We start from the raw sequence: 20,479 nt of genomic DNA on the forward strand, positions 1-20,479 counted from the left end.
CAAAAACTTGTCTGGGAACTCTCCAATTTTGTTTCCCCATGGCATCTCCCTTTTCCCCTCTACTCAACAAACATCCCTAGCACCCAGTCTTGCCTTTTCTCCTCACACCTCTATCAAATAACCCCAAAGAACATTTGTACTTCATCATATGAATCCATCTCTCACAAGCTCCTCTGTTTTTCTTTATATGTGTGCAAAGTCTTGCATTAATACATGCCTGTGAACAGCCCTGCTTAGCCACCTCAGTCTTCCCTTACTCTCTGAGCTCCCTAGTGTAAAGCCCTATCCTCCCTCTGATATACAAGGGCTAATACAGAATACAGTTTTCTCCTACATGAATCTTCATCAGAAGTCAGGGTTGTGCATTTTGACTTTAGTGTAGGAACCGACTGTGTTCTCTGAGTCACTGGGTTGGAGATGATAGCATGTCATTTGGACCACTCCAGTATCACCATCTTCAAGTATCAACATCTGGACACTTCAGGTTTTTGGGGCTGTTGATACTGGCTGAACTAATGCATTTCCTGATTATTTTTTAGTAACTGGGTCTTGTAATAATGCTTGCTCAAATACATTTTCAAGTTAACTGTGCTTGGATTAGGGGAAGGTAGGTGGGGTGCTGGGAAGGAGAGAAGAGTATTTGTGGCTTGTGTGGAGTGGTAGGGGAAAGGGGGATAGCACAGGAGCAATGTTCTGGGGATGCTTTTAACTAAACTTCTGTGGTGGAATTGCCTGCGAGAGCAGAGAAACTAGACGGAGCTGCTCCACCGTGGGTTCTTCCGAATTAATACAGCGCATTTCACACAGCAGAACTGTCCACTGGACATCCAGACGACCAAACTGCCATGCTCTGAACCTCCTGGTAATACCAGCTTCCTAAACAAGAAAGTCACTTGGCGAGAGACTTAGGAGCAGCCGACCCTGTGGCTTTGGTCCTGCAGACTTCTGGTGCTCTGCAGACCTGCAGTCTAATCCCTTCCGAGAAGCTGTTCACAAAGTGTCTAAGCTCCTTTACAACGACTTCAATTCTGCTTCATCTTAGAGTTTTACTAGGCAGCAAACTGAATAGCCACCTACTTTGGCTAACGAAGGCTAGCTGAGAAACAACTGTAAAATGAGTTTTTCTTTCACCCTGTAGCCAGTGGAATTCTGCCATTGGGAAATGGAAGACAAAGTGGCAGGTGTTGCCTAAAAGTGCCAGTAAATTTATTATTCTGGGGTTTTTAAGTGTTTTACTGTTGTCACAGAGGTATATACATATTTGAATGGTTTTTCAAAATTATAAAATATATACATTTTTAGTAACATTACACTTTAGTTCCAGGCTATGAATTTAAAGCAATTGAACCCAAGTGAGAAAAGCTTTTTCATTTTGCTTTCAGGAAATAGTATGGATTATAGGACTGGCTAAAAAATCCATTAGTGAAAGCATTAGAGACTGCATTGTTTAGACTAGAGGGAGAGAAACTATGGTTAGAGACTGGACTTGAGTATTGTGGGACACTGACTTGCGGAGACTTGTGTTGTGGATTGGACTTTGCTTCTGGAACTTTGCAATTTTAGAAAGACGGAGCAGGAAGTGATAATGTTTTCAAAATCTACATAGTTTGGTCTTATTTGTTAGTCTCTCTTCTGTTGGATTTCTTAGTTTAATTAACAAAAGGAATTCCAATTAATGTTGCACATGTATGTTCCACAGTTGTGAACCATTGCAGAATAAATTTATGTGACTTTCCATACTAAGAATAGGGGGAATGGCAATGGAATAGACAAGCTAAATAAAAATAGTTCTTCTAAGGTAGAATGCAAATACTAAATTACTCTGTAGATCGGTTGGGTTTTGCACTTTCTGAGAATATATGAACTTAGGTTTTTCAAGATCAATTGTACCACTAAATAAAGCTCTTTAAAGAAAAACTAAAATATGTAGGATTCAGTGAGACTGTTGTGTGCTATCAAAGTCAAGGGAAGTTGCGTGTCATCCTTTGAGTCATTCAGGAAATTGATTTGTTTATCTTGGAAAAATACGTTCCTGTTTGTTACACTGAATCTGTATTAGAAAAGAAGCAACTAACTCATGTGTTCAGACTTGAGAGGGGTTTTTTTTAGGCCTGAAAAAGAGTTCTGTCAGTAATTCTGTGCCATTTACTTGGACCACATGAGAAAAACAAGGCAGCATTAAATATGTTTAGCAAGAGTTTTTGAGGCAGTGAGGTTCAGTGTACTAACTTTTGGCGAACAAAAGCAACATCTAACAGAGTCTTACATTTTAAAAACTGGGAATTAAAAATTTCTTATGGGTGCATGAGTTTTATAACATTTCGATGCTGTCTCCCAAAGATGCCCCAATAAATTCTTAGAAAGATGCTATACTTGCATTTGCACTCCACTGTATTCGACTGTGACATTTGCACCGAGTTCAGGGAGAATTTTGAACACAGTAGTATGTTCTTTTTTCATGCTCAGTGACCAAACACATTAACAAAAACAATTTAAGTAGATTTGATGAGACTTGAGCAGTTACGAGCTAATGAAATTTTCAGTGGGGATCTCACTTGACCGAATTAATGGAGAAAAATAGTACAAACAAAAATCAAAATGTAATTCGAAGATGCTGTAAAATGTTCCTGCTACTAAGAATGTATTTCCACAAAATCTTCTGCAGGATCAAAGTCACATTAAGAAGTTGATCCATTCTTCCAGCTTTGTGTCACAATGCCTTGTCCTCCACAGTGGTCTCAGTCCAAGAACCATGGTGCCACATGGATCAGTGAAGTGATCCAGATCGTTTTAACCCTTGGGGAAAAAAAAAACCAAACCCCAATGTTACTCCACTGCCAGCACAGGAAATGCTCATGGAAATTATACTCAGTCAATGAAAATGATCCCAGTTAGATGAATCATGAATAGACTTAGAAATTGCTTCAAGAGTGGAACCTACCCAATGCCTCAAAAGTTGGCTTACCCAATTTAAACTACATTTCTTTCGTATTTTACACTCCATCGTCAGTAGTTTACATCAAAATAATGGTTTCTGTGTATGAAGTTACAGACAACAAAATGAGTGAAATCTGACTGTAAATGTTCCTCCCTGTTTTTCTGCCTGCTAATATACAGTTATCTGAGCATATTTTAACATATTTAATAAATTTTCTAGGAGTTTTGATTGTGAAAATGCAAATAACCTGCAACAAGTGTACTGAAGCCTGAGACTTACCATGAAACAGATGCTGTGGTTAGAGGACAGAGCACTGAATCAGCAGGGCTTGTGTTTTGTGTTTGAACACAAAATCACTTGTGTTCAAATTAAAACATTGTGAATGGGAAACGTAGACCACTAGACTTCACATTGAAACGTGTATTATATTTCCACACTGTGAACTTGGCTGACAGACCTTTTTCCCAGTCTCCTTTTCCTTTCAACACCATCTCCTTCATTTTTCACTTCGACTCCTGCTTTGTGCCTTCCCAAATCCCCAGCTCCGATGGCGTCAGCGCCCAGCAGCTTGGCCTCCCCGTGCTGACAGACCGCCGGGTTCCACTCATCAGCCAGTGCCGGTTGCAGCGCTGATGATGTGTTTACCGGGTGCTTTTCCAAGTCCTGCTGCTCTGACAAGGCACTGTGGATCTATTTTTGGCTGGCCGTGAAGGTCAGTGAAGTAGTTTCTGCGCCTTGCCAGACCAGCCTCGCAGCTACAGCAGTTAAGAACTCCCGATGTCCACAGCAGGGCCATCAAAAATATTTCTTCCTGCTGGTACAGAACCAGGAGAAGGCAGTGGGACAAGATGGAGATGGCGGGGTGGAGAGGTGGATAAGAGATACACGTTCCTTAACGGCCTGCCAGAGTTGGGAAAAGCCAGGGAGAGGCAGGTCTGTTAAGCTCTTCTCTGACCGTCACCCACAGTCTGCATGGGGCGAGATGTCACCTCTCTTCTCTCCCCATTTTTGGTCGAGGCAATCCTGGACTCCTCGCTACAGGTCTTGGTAACTCTTTCCTCATCACAGATCTTGTGACCTGTGTGAAATAAGCGACAGACGGTAGACATTTATATTAAAAAGGGAGGGGGGGGGGGGGTGTCCCTATCCTGAAGTTTTTTGTCTCTTGCTGATCTTCACATGCCAGCAGTAGCCAAATGCTCTTTGGGGCAGGGCAGCACCGGGCTGCCCGGAGGGGTCTAACTCTCCCTCCTCGCCCGTTCTCAGGAGCGGGCCAGGGAGAGCCTCGGCGGGCCCGCTCCACGCCCGGCCCCAGAGGCCGCGGCCCGGGCAGCCACCCGCAGCCGCGCCCGGCCCTGCCGCCGAGCGTGGGCAAGCACCGAGCAAATGGCGGACGCCGAGCCGCCGCCTCAACCTCGCCGCCTTCCCTCGGGCGCCGGGCGGACGAGGCGGTGCTGCCCCGGCGAGGGGGCCGAGCCGCGGCTGACGGGCGAAGGGCGGCACCGCCTCAAGATGGCGGAGTACGTGCAGCTGGTGAAGCGGGCGCTGAAGCACCTCGGCGGCCACGGCGGCGTCCGCGGCGCCCTGTGGCAGCTGCTGAGGTAACGGGGCGCCCGGAGGAAGGCGGCGGGGGGTGGGTGGGTGGGTGGGTGTGTGTGGGGGGGTCCCCGCTCCCGCCTCGCCGCCCCGCCGGGTCACCTTGGCGGGTCGCGGCCGGCCGGCCTGCCCCGCACGAAGCGGGGTCGGCGGGTTCTGCCTCCCGGCGGGCGATGCCGGGCCAGGCCCGAGGAGGAGGCCGCTCGGTGCGGCCCGCCGTGCGCTCCCCCGAGGGACGGCGCGCTGCGGGCGGGACGGCTCGGCTCGGCTCGGCGCCCTTGAGGCCCGGTCGGCAGCGGGTACCGTGGTCAGAGCGTTCCCCGGGCGGGCTGGGGCGGTTGTTTTCTTTTCTTGGTGGGTTCCTCGGTGCTGAGCTGTCAGTATTGCCCAGGCAGGTTTTCCCGGTGCCCAGCCTGTGCTTCTGCGGAGGAGCACGGCGCTTGGCCTGCCGGCTGTTTGCTCCGGGCCACCTCAGGTTGGCAGCGGCTCTCTTGGGCTGTCCGGTGCGCAAACCTGAAAGCCGCGCTCCTGCTGAAATCCTGCGGTGTGAAGCTGAGAATTAACTCATCTGCCTTACCGGCTGTAATTCTTTAACCCTGCAGAACGTCCGTCTGCCTCCTCGGCAGTGGGTTGTCCCCGTTGAGCTGTGCTCGGCTCTGGGTGCCGTCTAGCCCCAGTGGCATTTGCTGCAGAATTAGTTGCAGCCTTTGCGTCCAGTCGTGTCTGTGTACTTTGTTCCCCAAGCACAGAACCTTACGCTCGTCCACTTAAACCTTCTCCTGTTTTATTTCCCCACTCGCATCTCATCTCGACCTTACAAAGAGTTTTTTGAATTGACAGCGTGTCTGAAGCTCCTCCCAAATAGGAGGAGCTGCAGATTTACTAAGGTACACTTTTTCCTTCAGATCCTTGATGAAATGTAGGGTGGAAGTCCAAATGGTACACGATCCACATTCGGCAGTGTCAGTAACCTGTGTTATCTTTGTAGCTGGTCTCGGAAAAGTAGTAGAACGTTTCTTCAGGGTACGGTGAATGTTGTAGGAATGATCACATAGCCAAAAAGCCTTTTTTTTAATGAACAGTAGGAAGTCAGGAGTATGGGAGAGGGAGGATTTACAAAGGTAAAGTTCCCTGCCATATATCAAGGGCTGTTACGCTAGAATAAACAAGCCAAGCTTTCTGAGCCTTCATGAAGACTTCCCCCCCCCCCCCAGTTATCATAATAGCCCTTTTTCTGTTATTTCTTGTAGTTCAAGTTGATCTGTTTTGAACAGTTAAACATAACATTTTACACAGTTTCTGATCAGGCCTCATCAGTATTTTCATGCAGTGGCTTTAGTACTTGCTTTGTTCACTGAAGACAGCTCAGTTCACCTGATGCATCCTAGGATCAGCTTGTCTTTTTTTTCCCCCACACATTACTTAACTGGCAGCTCATTATTGCCTTGTGACATCCAGATGTTTTCCTTGTGATTACAGACACAGTGCTTCAGATCTTAGTCTCCAGGTGCATCACCTCGTGCTATAGAAGCTTCAATACCATTGAATTTCATTCTGGTGGTATCACTCCAGCCCTGAAAACAGTACAGAACTTCCTGTACAATAACGTGACCTTCCCCTGTATGGTAATACCATAATCTGTCAGGCCCCTGTGCTTTTTGGGAGTGGGGTTTCTCGGGTTTTTTTTGGTCAGGAGCCCTGTAAAGTGTTAAACGAGGCTACTAACGTCAACATTCTTAGAGGAACTTCGCTAGTAACCTTCAATCAGCTCCATATTTCTTCTTTCAGCTGAGCATGTTGTCTTCTTCCTGTCAGTCAATGTGTTGCTCCCTTTGCAGTTATTTAAATTATTTTCTCATTTGTTTTGTGGCACAATATTGTATGCTTTTCTGAAGTCAGCTTGACTTCTGGGAGGTCTCAGCTTTGTATTTCTACCAGCTGTGGTGACAGGCAGCTTCTGGCTTTTCTGTCTCCACTGTAGAAAGCAGCTCAGATAGAGCTTCCCCTTGCACAGCTTTTTAGAGGGAAATTTCAAGGTGTTAAGCAGTATAATTTAAGACAATATATGATTTCCCTGGCTAGTATTTTACTATTATTATTTTCGGTCATCCACCCAAGTTGTTTTCTCCACTTTGTTTCCCTTCTCAGGCTGTAGCTATTACACTGGCAGTTCTCAAGAAGCAATGGAGTTGGGGAAATAAAGGTGTAGAAGAGTTTGAGTATTAGGTTTCACCAGAGTGCCTCTTCTGAATCACATCTTGATGAATGTCTTGCCAGGGAGCTTCTGTGAGTCAAAGATCACAGGCTGTGTTGACACCTTTCTACCACGCAGAAAAAGGGAGCAGGCAAGACTGGAGGCAGTGGTCTCTTTTTTTTTTTTCTTTCAGAAGACTGGAGTTAGGAGAGAGGCGTGCTAGGTGGAGAATCGCATCTGATCCTCATAACCGTACCAGCCACAAACATAGCTGCTGCCTCCCCTTCAACTTTAAAGCCATTGAATCTTCCGTCCCAGCTCAAGGAATAGACTTGGTGCTTGCAGGAAGAGTAATCAAGGTGTATCTTTCTTGCAACAATCGATGTGTTTAAGAAGTAATTACTGGTAACTTGGAAAAATTATTTACCCAAGTCAGGAGTCTCTTTCTGTGCAAGGGTTTTACTCTGGATTTCCCTGCTTTTCTCTATATGTTTCCCACTAAGGTGGCTGGAACGGGTTTTATGCAGTAGAAGTCAAATTACTAAGAGTCTATGTGCCTGGAAACATTCTCCTTACCCAAGGCTTAGTGAAATTGGCTGGAAAGTGTCCTCTGGAAGCCATGCATACCTCTTAGTGTTTGATATCAGTATTTGGGGCATGAAGTCAGGACAAGGGCATAAGAACCCTTACAAGAAAGGGAGGGGAAGAAGGAAGGGAGAGCAGCAGTCAAATGGCTCTTCTTTTTCTGAAGCTGGGAGCTCGGGTTTGGATAGCTGAGCTAGAGATCTTTGTTTCTTTGACAGAGGAGAGCTGTGTCAGAATCTTTCAGCCTGGGACCACAGAGGTTTAAAATGAGTACTTGGTGGTTTGATTATCGCTTTCATGCACCCTGGGAGAAAAGACAACAAAAAAACTGTATCTGTGGGTTATAACTCCCAACTACAGAAGCATGCGTGTGCACATCCCTTCTGTCACTTCGGACTGAGTTGAGAGTGCGTATAATACTACAAACAACTAAAACCTTTGAGAGTAAACTTTTCCTTATGTAATGCTGCCTGGGATAAATGTCAGTAAAAAGGAAAGCAAAGATGCAGATCTAGGGGGAAAAGAGCACTTAAGTATTTTTAAGGTTTTATCAATAGAATGTAAATCATAGGTTCAGTTTAATTATTGAAATGTACAGTCATGTTAAAATATGTTCTGTATAAAGAGTTGAAGCTGGTATATATCTTTATCTGGGTCAGTGTAAGTCTCCCAGAGTGGCAGGGTAAATGTTTGCATCTTTCAGGGTTAGACAAAAGCTAGAAAGTTACAGTTGTGATTTAGGGTTTAGCATGCATTTCCTTGGCAAGCAGCCACAATGGCTTAAAATATTACTATTCATCTCCTGGAGGTTAGTGCCCACACAGACATGTGAGATCTCTTAAGCTGCTTCAGTGCTGACCACTTTCCATGGCAATTCAAGATGAAATGGTGGTAACAAATAGTTGAGAAGGATGGTAACATCTTCAACTAAGTGAATTAACTTGTGTCTCTGGGACTCCCTTCTGCAGTATTTAAGGTTTTGTGGGCGTTAAATGGTGCTATATTGCAGAGTTGCTTTATCTTCCACTATAAAGAGCTTTCAAATAAATAATAGCCCCCAAAAGCCTTTTTGTATGACTTTTATTATCCTGTCAGCGGGGCGCACAGTAAAGGCACGCTGACATTAGTTGCAGGAATTGGTGATTATGTTTTGTAATCCTTAAACTTGAATAGTTTTTTTTAACAGTTTTACATGTGTGTGTTTAAGAGTTTTCATTACAGATTTTTATCAAGCCATTTGAAACCTCTATCACAACTTCATTCTAAGATGATGTCAGTTGAAACTGTTGTTTTGGGAATTCACAGGGTCAATGATTTGAAGACTGGTACCCTGATAGGAGTTGACAAATATGGAAACAAATATTATGAAGACAAAAGAAACTTCTTTGGTATGTGTACTAATGTGAACGCCTCCTGACTGACTGTCCAACTTTGTATAGGTTGTGTAGTTTCTGCTAGGGAAATAGAACTTGTTGCCTGCACGATTTCCTCGTTCTTAACTTGTGTGAGCCTTAGGGAAGGGGCTCATAGAAATGCTTTGACATCTTCTGTCTCTCTGCTGCTTCCCTCAATTCTGTTCGCAAACATAGTCAATCTGAAATAATAAATAGGGGATAAATATAAGCCAGTCACGTGCTCTCCATGTAGGTATACCTATATGATAAAGTGATTGAGAGCTGAATTTGGTCCTTGACCTAAAAGCTGGTAGCTTAACAGGTGGGGGAAGAAAGAGAACTGCCTTTTTAACTGCCTCACAGCTGTACTTACTTATATGATCACTTCAGGGCAAAAAAACACAGGTTAGCTTAAACTTCCTATTACCTTAAGTAATTGGATTTTAAATAACATTTGTAGAGTACTTAAAAAGGTAGCACCTAAAACAACGAAGGTGACACATAAGCAATTGACACGCTGGTTAGGCCAAGCTCTGCCTACTGTATGTTAACTTGTAGGGTACCTGGGAAAGCAGGTGGTTGGTGGTCTTATATGGGTGAAACTTAGTTTAATCTTAGGTTACTAATGGCGATGTCCTTTTGGAAAAGACTCCTTCTAATGGGGAAAAAAAATCCCCAAACCTGTTTCTCTGCCTGAAAATTGTCTGAGTTCCTATTTCCCATCACTTTTACGATAGCTAATACTTGCTTCCTTGTGAAGGCGTTAGATTCAGCCATATAAAAATACAGTAACACTGGAAATACAGAAGACTTAGGAAAATAAAAGCTGTACTGACTTTGAAATAAGTGCCCATAATGGTTGATCCTTTCAGTCAAAATACTTTTTCTTGTGTTTTCATGAATTCTCTCCTTTATATGAAAAGAATTTTTTTTTTGAGCTAATACAATATTTCTCTTTGTTTATTTAAGGTCGACACAGATGGGTCATCTATACTGATGAAATGAATGGCAAAAATACCTTTTGGGAAGTTGATGGAAGTATGGTGCCCCCCGAATGGTAAACCATTTAGCTTAATAATGTGGACAGATACTAATTGTGTAATTGCCTATATATTTTCTTGTATCACAAAGCAAAAGATTAAAAACAAAAACCAAAAAAACCCCAAAATTTTATGGTAATAAAGTTTTCTTGGACACAACCATCTTATATATGACCAGAAGATTTCAGACTGGTTACTTGTAATTTTGAACTGCATTCATAGTGTTATATTGCTCACTGTCCTGACACTCACACTCATTGCTTCTTGGAATGCAAAAAGCATTTTGCCAGCCAGATTGAGCAGGTCAAGGCAGTCTTCCGATTTTCCTTATTAGTTGTGATTCCATCTTAATGGTTTCACAAAGCCTACAATAGCATTCAGCAGCTGGAGGTAGAAACAATATTTTTATTATCCATTCTGGACAAGAACCTAAAGAATGTAAGGCAACGATGGAACAACATTCCTTAATCCACAGCTGTTAACAGCATAATTGTTTCAGTTGATACACATTGATACTCTACAAGATGATGAACAGCAAAGGGCCAGGATGCTCTGTATGTTGACTGTTACTTGACTATAATTTTTCTTAAGGTTTTATTTTCTGTTTGTGCATTTCAGTAAAAATTCTGTACAACCTTGAGTTCCAGAAGGTCTCTGGCCACACAGATGTTAATACTTTTTTTGTCTTCCTAAATAACTCGGGGGGGGGGGGGGGGGGGGGGAAACACATACCAAATAAAGTAACAGTATAAGCTAGCAAAACCAATCTCTACTTGATTCTTGAGGAATATGAATAGCACTTCAGCCACAAAGTAATGAAAGGTGATACGAGGTAAGAGGTGCTTGGGTAGACTGAGCATTGGTAAACACTGGTTTTTATTGTTCCTGTGATAGATGTTCTGTGCCAAGGCTGAGACTGATGATCTAAACTCCTAAATTGTGGTTCTCATTAGAATACTTGAGAAATGCGTGGGTAGACTGTCTAGGTAGTCAATTTTCTTTCAAATTCTCGCAGCCTTAAAATTACGTTTAATGCAGGTAATGTTTTTTTGTGTCTTCTCCAGTAAGAGCTTAATGGCCTTGTTTTTTAGAAGTGACATTACAGTCTCCAAAACTAGCATGTTCATGCCAGCGTGGGGCTGTTCCTTGTTATCTGCGCAATAACTGTTGTTTGGTTCTAGTTTTTATCCTTTTACTGTTAGACTGTGCTGGTTTTCAAGATTTCCCTTATTTTGAGGCATGGTTTTTGTTGGTTTGTTTTTTCTTTACTCATGCTTATGTGTTGTTTATTGTGTCCTTACAAACCTCAATAAAGGGTTTCATCCTGAGTATCAAAGTGATGTTTCTAGGATTAAGTAGCTTGTTTAGATCAAATAAATTAGTGAGGTAGAAAAACTTGTTTTCCTATCAATGTGGAAAAAAAATGGCCTAGAAGAAACAGGAAACGTTTTATGATTTTTCAAGACTGGTCAGTGCGATGGGGCATGAAAAGGTAAACAGTCCTGTGTTCTAAGGTATTTTTGTCAGGAAACTTAGTTGTGCAGTACTGTTCAGTTTTTTGGTTTTGTTTTGGTTTTTTTATTTCTTAAAGCACTAGCCCTCCCTTCTACAGATGGAAAGGTGAGTCAAGTTTGTCATCCTTGGGTCAACTGGGAAGTATATAAAGTACCATTGTAACAGCTGGGTTGTGATCTGAATACTTCTTCTAAACAGTGATTTTTTTTATTCTGGATTTTAGTTAATTCAGTTCAGTAGAGCGTTTTGTGGGTATGTGGTTCTACCTTCTGCAGGTGGAAGCAGGTTCTACTACATTGTTAATGCTGATGTTACTTTCAGAAAATATTTTGCAACTGTCATGCCTAAAGATGACACTTCTAACAAAATTGATGTTTAAGACCAGGGCTAACTCAGATTTTCCTTTTTTAAATAGTAATGCTAACTAGTTTGTAATGATTTTGTAGTACTCTTATAAAAATCCTACTGTATGTAGGATTACACTACTGATTATCCTACTGATTACACTGTTTTCTTGGGAAGTATAGAGAACACTAGCAGATGTACAGGAAAAACACTTTCTTCCTTTTTTTTTTTTTCCCAGTATAACTCATACTAGAGGTTTTTCTCTCCATGTTTCTGGTTGTTGAATACACTGTGCATCTTAAAGTATAATTTTTGTGGTCAGTTGTGTGGCTTCAGGATTGTGGAATATGAATGATTGTTGAAATACAATCAGGTGGACCTCATCATGTGTGATGAATTGGAAGAAAGCATTTTGGTATCTTGAAAAGTTCTGAAAACAACTGTCTGGAAAAAATAAATGAGAATTCATTTAGCTACCCTTTACCTTCTGTCAGATACTGGAGAAAAGGAAAAAGCAGCATTTTTAGGAACTACTGAATATTTTCAGTATTCTGAAAAAGTTGAAGTAATGTCTTTTGACAACGGATGTACTGAAATCACAGACTGAAGGAAATCAAGAGTTGTTTTGACAGTATGTCTACTATACAGGGAATTGAGACTGTTACTTTTTTAAAATCTGTACCAGAATATGTAGGCTTGTGGTTTATTCTGATTTAGTTGTGTTCTTTGTTACTCTGGGTTTTCTTTTCTTATCTTCAAAATCAAGATGTTGGTATCTACTTTGTTGGAGACAAGTTAATTAGATTTTTTTTTTTTTTTTTAAATTCCCTCAATACTTGCATTGGGAATTATTAGTATTAATCTTCTTGTAATGCTATACAAGATTTTGGGCACATTTTTTTCCTACACAAAGACATACTCTACACTGTTAGACAGTTAGAAAAGCCAAAATACTTGTTTTGTCTCCTGCTGTTCTGAGCGTGTTGTTTGCAGGGACTTAGTACTTCCATTTTTGAACACACTGATTGGGTGTGCTCTGTGAACATGTAAACAATAAAAGTTAAATCTGTTTATACCTATGCGTGTATGCACTCTAGTGCTTTCATAGATGTCTCTGTTACAGAATCGTTCCAATTGCTGGGCTGTGGGTTATGCTCATTTCCATTTTACTGTTAACATTAGAATGCCCAGTATCAGCTTGTGTTCCTCATTCATTGATGTCCCAACCTAAAAATACTACAGTTAGCAAATCACCTCCAGGAGCCCCAGGTGATACTATTTTATACAACTGGCATATGCTGCTTCATGCATGTGCTCATATTCAGGTGTAGTCACAACTTATACACAGATACACTCATTACAAGCAAAACTTTTTTCTGTTTGCTCAAAAATAATCGAAAACCAAGCAGGAAGATGATATGGATAAATGACTTTCAGGTTTAATATTGTATATTTTCGGCTCTGTAGAAAAGCTTTTGAAAGGTTTTGGGGAAGAAAATGTTAGTGTTAATCTTAAGAGGAACATGTGACTCCTTGGGAATCCCTGAGCAGCTTGTAAGTATTAGTTAGGTACCAAAAGTGTTTTCACAGGCAAAGAAAAGAGTTTTCATAGTAAAACTGGCTATCTTGAATGTGTACTTCTTGATAATAATGTAGTTTGCTCTCTTCCTAGGGCGAGGGCTATAGAGCTTACAGTTCTCTCCATTCACCCTCCCACCTGCCCTGGTAGAAGCAGGCTTGGATCACAGGCAAGCTGAAGCCTAGGTGAAATGTCCTGGGCATGTTTGTTAGTAAGGAAGTGTGCTTAAAGCAGGGTCAGCTTTTTTCCTCCCCTTAATCAAAGGCTGCACAGAGAAGTGAAATATTAGGGGTGTAAAATATAGATAGATGAATCAAGGAGGTCAGTGCTGCTTTTTTCTTGAATGTTATTACCAGCCTCAGGTTATCTGCACTCCTAAGTTTGGCAACGTAGCAAGTTGCATTGTCTCACTTCATGATCACAAGAGGAAAAGGAGGAGTGAAATCATATGGCTGAGTGCAGAGACAGAGGGCAGGACCCTGCTCTTCTGGCACCTGCAGCCTCTTACTTTATGGTGTGCAGGAGGAGAGCAACGGGCAGTGCTGCAGGATGATCTAGGTGTTTGGGGATGGCAGGTTGAGGAAGTCCACATTATCATAGTGCTGAGAAAGAAGTGTGCTGTCCTGTGAAGTAGAGAGAATTACTGCCTGCAGTCATGCAAAGTGACTCTTCCTTTCTGTTTATTATCAGGAAGACTTTTATATAGGGTATAGCGTTTGACTCTGGGTACCATGCTCCTAAAAAAAACAAATACACACATAGACCAGTGGGAGAAGCCTAGGGAAGAGCAGCAAGGACAGTCAGACCTCTGAGAACAGTTGGAAAGAATTAGAGTTGCTTAAAAAGGATTGGAAATTACCATGGATGTAATCTTGAAGCATTTAATTTCTTGCAGAAGGGAAAGGCATAGTCTGTCTTCCACAGATAGTTGGGTAGAGTAAGAAGTAAGTTTAAATCGCAGAAGGAGTGATACAGATTGGACATTGCTATCCTTACCACTAAAAAATTCTACTCATCTTCACTGGTATAACTTGGTTTGGGAAGATGAGCAAGCCAGTATTACAGCAACTCCATAACAACTTAAGCAGGTGTCTGCTGGGAGTGATGTGGATGTAGCTGATACTTGCTTGGGCATAAAGCATATGCAGAGTGTCTAAATCCCTTCCACACTTGTATTTCTTGATTCTATGATCCTCACATCTAAGGGTTTGTTGGTTATTTCCACTGAAACAAGGTGAGGGGAGAGGACTGCATATCTCAGTGTCCTTAATCTGTTTGGGATCAGAGGAGAGAATAGCATTTTTTCCCCAGAAAATTTCCTATATCAGTCTTGACTTTCAGGTTATGTTCACATCTCATGCAAAAAGTTGCCTATGTGTCTGCTTATTCCTGCCATGGGTTCCTATTTGCTATTCCGTGATCAGGATACTCCTGCAGCTGAAATTTGGAAGAGCATGAGTTTGCGTTTGGATGATTCTGGAAGGTTCAGCTTGAGCCCACTGAGGGGGAGAAATTTGGAACCCAATTTTCCACTTTCAACAGGGTTATGCTGTGGTGTAAGGCTTCCTTTGGAGAGTATGTAAAGTCCATGCAAGTCAAGGCTTGATATCCTAGATGGTAGGTGTGCTTCGTCTGCACTACATTCAAAGCCTTTTGTGGCTGTCCGCACACTTCATGTTCATTTACCATTTATCTGGTTTAAAGTAATTTGGTTTGAGTTTTGGCCAAATGCGTTGCAAAAACAAATTGACAAGTGGTTTATGTATACAAACTAGTTAAAAATAATTTGCTCTTTCAATATGTTATGTCCTGTGGGGAAAAAAGAACTATATTTTGAGAATAGTTTTTCCCCTTTTGCAGGGACACTTTATTTTGCCAGCACTGTCCTATGTACGTGTAATGTCTGGCCTGTACTTTGATGTTTATTTCCTTATGGTGCAAGTCTGACACTTTGGAAGGACCTTCAGGAATGCTAACTTCATACAACAAAATATTTCAAATTTAACTTAAGTTTAATAATCTACATCTCTTTGTTAGTTGATCTGACAGCTGAAGGAGGGAGGAATGTAGCATCTGAGACTTAAAAGTGCCAACATACTAAGAAATGTAAAGAAATGTGCTACTCTCCTGTGAAACTGCTGCTTTTCAAGTCTGCCTCCAAGGAAAACAAAACAAAAAGGTTGAACAGAAAAGGAAGGGGAGGTAAAATTTCTGTCCTTTCTGTAGCTTCACAATAAATTTGTGGGTTTTATACCTAGATTAAATGCTAGTGTGGTGTTTTCAGGTAAATGGGCTGCTTTTCTCTTGCATGAGAAATCAAAGTTACCTCCCATGTGTAAACAAATAAAAACATGTTTCTTGTCCCTTTTTCCTTCTCTTCCCATTCTTCTCTGCCCTTTGACCATAACACACATATTCACTTCTCTTTTGTCTTATTGCAGCATGGTTAACTTGCTTGAAAAAAGTGAATGCTAACTAGTTGGCAAACATCCTGAACTTATGTAGACAGTGCCTGAACCCTGCAGATGCACATATGGTAGTAGCTACGGAGTTTGTGTAGCATCCGTTCTCGTTTGACAGCTTGCACATCATATGATTGGCTCTGGTCCCTTGTAGCTTCAGTTTGAAATCTCCTTGCTTTTAAATATTTGTCCAAGAGAAAATTCTGTATAGTCTTGAGAGCGTTTGAAGATACTTTGAGGTATCTTTCATCTGTTTACCCAAGGAAAAGTCCAGAGGCTTTGCTAGCCTCAGTCTGCTTGGTAGTGACTCTGCTCTGTGATTCAGGAAGCTGCCTCAGCCTCTTCAGAGCTTCTGCTATCCTCCTGATTTTCTTTGCTCTGTGTAAGTTGTCTGCTTCTTTGTAGGTTTTAAGTTATTAATTGCTTTTAAATCCTGTTTATCCATGCATGGATTTATAGGCAGAGTTTGTATAGAAACCTGGCCATCTGCAAGACATCAAATCTCTTTATTCATGCTGTTCAATCTAGTGCATGAAAAGCTTTTCTTTAGCATCTGGGAGTAGACTCTATGAGACATCAAGGCTTCAAAGGACTCTTTGAGGGAGGTTGTCAAAGGGAAAGTCTTCCCAAAATAAAGTTTTCAGATTTTACATATTTTTGCCTAAGTGGAGAGTGGGAGCTTTTGTTTGAGAGAACAGACTCTCTGCAAACTGAAATGCTTTTGTAAGTAACGTGTTTGGCTTCTAAGGGGAATCCATTGAGACCAGGCTTAAGTGCCAAAACTCTTAAATATAAGCATACTTAATAGCAGATGGAGTTCTAAAGAAACTTTTGAAATCTCTTCAGGTATTTCAGTACCTGTGACTGTACCAACATGGCTTGTAGGTGAGCAGTACTGACATGTCTTGTAGGTGAGCAATTTTACTTCTACTTTCCAGTGAGAAAATGGGATTTAAGGTTTGGGTTTGCTGATCTGTTTAAATCTGAGCCTGATTTCATATTGATGTTATAGAGGTTCAGAAAATCCTGAAAGCAAATATATTAATTACTCAAAAATACTGTATTTTAAAACACTTCGTGGATTTAGTCTTAGAAAAGCTGCAAAATGGTAGTTTAAATGACAGAATAAAACTACTCTGTTAAATAAGTAAATAAGTCAATACTGTGATGATTTTTCTGGTGTTTCAAGGAGCAAGTGTACAACATGAGTACCTTTGTCATGACAGGGGTGCCAGACATCATGCAAGCTTGAAATCTAGTTGATTTTAACTGAGCTTTAATACAGTTCTTGTGCTCCACCTGCTTTAGCCTGTCTTTCAGGGCCTTTGTAACTGCATTTCTGTCTGAGAAGGCAATTTTTTGTTTGTCCTGTTGGTGTGCGTGACTCTTGGGGGAGCATGAGGAGGGTGAGGCATGGTGACAGGTATATAAATAGGTTTTTGTTTGCAGGATCTCTATCCAGTATTACCAGAAATGTCACTAGGTGAAGGTCTGTGAATTTAAGTTGCCTCTATACATTATGGTAAGCGGTTTTGAAAAGCTGAGGCTCCTCTGGACTGATGCTACAAAGCATTTTGAAATGCAGTACTTAAGTCAGTATTGGCAGAATGTATATGGATACATGGACTGTTCTTTTCCCCTTCCTCCCATGCCACAAACTGTGTGTTTCTTTGTGTTAGCGATGGAGAGCCGGCTTGTTGGGAATGAGCGTATGATCCCACCTCTGTCAAGCTGTTTTACAGTGTTTCTGCCAACTTTGATGCTAGCTGCCGTAGGACACCTGATATCCCAGGTGGTGTGAAGCACACGAGTACACAGAATTTTTATAATGGGCATGAATTGGGGGAGGGAGTTCATCTAAGGTCAGAGCTTTGTGTAATGTGGCCAGGGCATTTCAGAGGCTGGTAATACTAGGTTTAAAATAGAGCAAGGCCTGATCCTGTATTCTTAGACCACATGGTGATTAGTAGTGCTATGGGGCTGCCTTCTTCCAGACAGAAATCATTACCCAAAATCATAATCTTTAATACAAGTAGTGAGAAATGTATACTTCAAATGATACCAGATTTACAGAGGAGAGTGGGGGGAGGAAGAGAGGGATCCCCTTCCCATTCATGTTGCATTGGGTCACTTCATCTGAATGTGTGTATAATTTTCAAACTCCTGAGTGGATGACTTTTCCCATAAGAGGCCATGCTTTACCTGTAAACAAGGTTTTTATTCTTACTTTTAAAGGATCTTATGGTTCCATCTGGTTTTGTATTCAAGTTGCCTGGCAATCCTTAGTACTACAATGTGTGCCTTTCGTTTGGGGTTTTTGTTTGGTTTTTACTTCCAGAAAATGAACATGTGGCTGACATTTTTTTTTTAAGTGAGATTTTGTACTTTTTTTTTAAAGTGAGATTCTGAAATAAATGTCTAGAAGCTATTTGACTGAAAGGATAATCAGCCTTCTGTAGAGCTCTTCAGATTTAGAATATACTTGTCGGTCTATTTCTCACTACTTTTATTGTGGGTTTGTTTTGCTGTATTGATGAAGCATGCCGGATTTGTTGCTAAAGGCTGAAGATGCAATTTTTAGGCTTTCTAATAACAACTGTAATAGAAGACTTCTTATTTTTAGGTCAAGTCTTTGGCAAAAGCTGATTAGCAGAAGCCTCTTTAATTCTACCTCAGTAAAAAATATATAAGCTTGCAAAAAAATTCATAACCTCACTTCTGTCATAACTGTGCATACAGTATGAAGTACATGTAAACTGGCAGATAATTAAAATGTTATTCAGGTTTGAAAGTTGCTTTGGGCACTGAAATAGAAATGGGATGAAATCAATTCAGTTGATCCCTGCTGTAGTGTTTCAGTAAATTGTTACGGAAAATACTTTGCTTAATCATTAATGTTGTTTGCACAGGGCAGGATTGACATTTAGTTCATAGGTAAAGGATAATCACTATAATCACTTGGTGATTACCCCATTACTGATTGGTATTAATAATTTCATTGTGCAGTCAGTAAACATTTATGTGATTGTTTTAGGTGAACCTACATCATTAATCCATATCCCAAGTGGTAGCCTCATGAATGCATTGGAGATGGTATTGAAATTGTTGTGCAGCCTAGTCTTCTGGTAATTAAAAAACAACAACACACACCCCCCTCCCCAAACCAACAAAAAAAATCCCAGGCAACAAAACCAAACCTTGTGGTTTTGTCATTTGTAGTGCCTGCCTTGACCTGGCTGGCTGGTTAAGGCCATACAAACATGTAACAATGAAATACTCTCTGCCCAAATACTGAGCATACAAAGGAAGAGGAAATTCAAACTCGGGTGTGCTTTCAGTTGCGTGGAAGCAGAACTGTTACTTACCAGTTATGTTTGTGTAATTACTTTAAATCAGTATCCTGTAGTCTCATTCAGTGTCATACTGGATTAAATTCCACCCCACCACCACCTCTCAAAATAAATACTTGGTGTCTGTTCAGAGGAGAACCCTTGGGAGTCAGAGGAAGGATTGTTACAGATCATGTAATGTTCCTTAATAACAGTGTGTCTTTTTCCTCTTAAGGCATCGCTGGCTTCACTCAATGACCGATGACCCTCCAACTACTCATCCACCAGTTGCTCGTAAATTTATCTGGGAGAACCATAAATTCAATCTAAGTGGCACTCCTGGACAGTATGTACCTTACTCTACTACTCGCAAGAAGATTCAAGAGTGGATCCCACCTACAACAGCTAGCAAATAACAACAAAAAAAATGTGACTTGCCTCTGCTTTGGCTTTCAGTATAAATTGTATTTTCACTGGTTTTGTTCAAAATAAAAGCCTCCTATAACAGTTGTAGTTTAGTTTATTGAATTGGGGGGAAAACAAGTGAGAAAACACTGGGAAGAGGTAGAGGACAGAATATATGACAAGTCTTAATCTCGTCAAGATACTGGGCTTTCTGTCATCTTGTCAGTGGTTCTTGTCTTCACATAAGCAGCTCTCAAACTCTTTTTAGCATGATAAACATTCTTGTGACAGTCACTTCTCTCATTTGTACCAATCAACAGAGTACAAATATAAATTTGAAATGCAGGATTCTCATCTTTAACGTTATCTTATTATAGTCTTTGCATGGCAAATAATGTACTATTCATGTACTATTTTAGGAAGCCATCTCTTTAATGTTTATAAGACAAATTAGAATAATGAGGCCACTCAAGGATTATAGTTTTTATTCATAAATTCTTTGTGCATGAGTATGCATGCATTGCTCTATTACAACATGGTATGATACATAATCTAAAACTTGTAAGGCTACAGTAATCAACTGACATCTCGCCCCTAAGGGAACTCAGCCACAAGCAGAAGGTTCCCTGTCACAAAAATCTTTTTTGTTGCTTCTGTGTTACTGAGATTCATTAGAAGATGTTCTCACAAGGGTTTGGGATGGGCCGTTTGCCCTGTTGTGACAAGACTTGAAAGGTCTTTGGAAGTTTGAGAATACACACTTTTTGGGGAGGTAGAGAAGTAAAACATACCAAAACCTATTCTCAAAAATGTGAAGCTTTCAAGTTCACATTTGAAAGAGAGTTGGTTGGGGCTGTGGCTTTTTTATGTATCTTGCAGCTGGTTGACGCTTATTCCAGTCTGCTAATACTTTTTAGCAGAGCTGCCCTCTCCACAAGGCTTCCTGTATCTGATGACCTAGTCTGTAGATAACTGACGGTGGTGGGATGCCCACCCAGCCCCTCCCTCACTCCACCACCTCAGCTGGGTGGGGGAGAAAATTGAAAGCTTGTGGGCTGAGAGAAAGATGGGAAGACTGCTTGCCAGTTACCATCATA

The 20,479-nt window shown here is 41.3% G+C and overlaps 1 protein-coding gene and 1 long non-coding RNA gene across 2 annotated transcripts; one reads left to right on the forward strand and one right to left on the reverse strand.

Moving 5' to 3' along the window:
- Window positions 1–2,173: 2,173 nt before the first annotated feature.
- Window positions 2,174–4,112, reverse strand: LOC128135393 (uncharacterized). Its single transcript, XR_008233070.1, has 2 exons — window positions 3,218–4,112; window positions 2,174–2,796 (listed from the first exon to the last, which is right to left on the reverse strand). It is a non-coding gene; the product is annotated as an uncharacterized LOC128135393 (long non-coding RNA).
- Window positions 4,113–4,438: 326 nt separating this feature from the next.
- NDUFA12 (NADH:ubiquinone oxidoreductase subunit A12) lies at window positions 4,439–19,484 on the forward strand. Its single transcript, XM_052774284.1, has 4 exons — window positions 4,439–4,539; window positions 8,619–8,701; window positions 9,677–9,764; window positions 19,213–19,484. Exons 1-4 carry the CDS (start codon window positions 4,451–4,453, stop codon window positions 19,391–19,393), a joined length of 441 nt encoding a protein of 146 aa, XP_052630244.1. The 5' UTR covers window positions 4,439–4,450; the 3' UTR covers window positions 19,394–19,484.
- The last annotated feature ends 995 nt before the right edge of the window (window positions 19,485–20,479 follow it).

The sequence above is a fragment of the Harpia harpyja genome, chromosome 23, assembly GCF_026419915.1.
Source record: "Harpia harpyja isolate bHarHar1 chromosome 23, bHarHar1 primary haplotype, whole genome shotgun sequence".
NCBI lineage: Eukaryota > Metazoa > Chordata > Aves > Accipitriformes > Accipitridae > Harpia > Harpia harpyja.

Coding starts and splice junctions, on each gene's coding strand:
- NDUFA12 (XM_052774284.1), top strand. CDS start 4,451: ATGGCGGAGTACGTGCAGCTGGTGAAGCGGGCGCTGAAGCACCTCGGC. Junction 4,540..8,618: donor GCCCTGTGGCAGCTGCTGAG/GTAACGGGGCGC, acceptor GGGAATTCACAG/GGTCAATGATTTGAAGACTG. Junction 8,702..9,676: donor AGACAAAAGAAACTTCTTTG/GTATGTGTACTA, acceptor TGTTTATTTAAG/GTCGACACAGATGGGTCATC.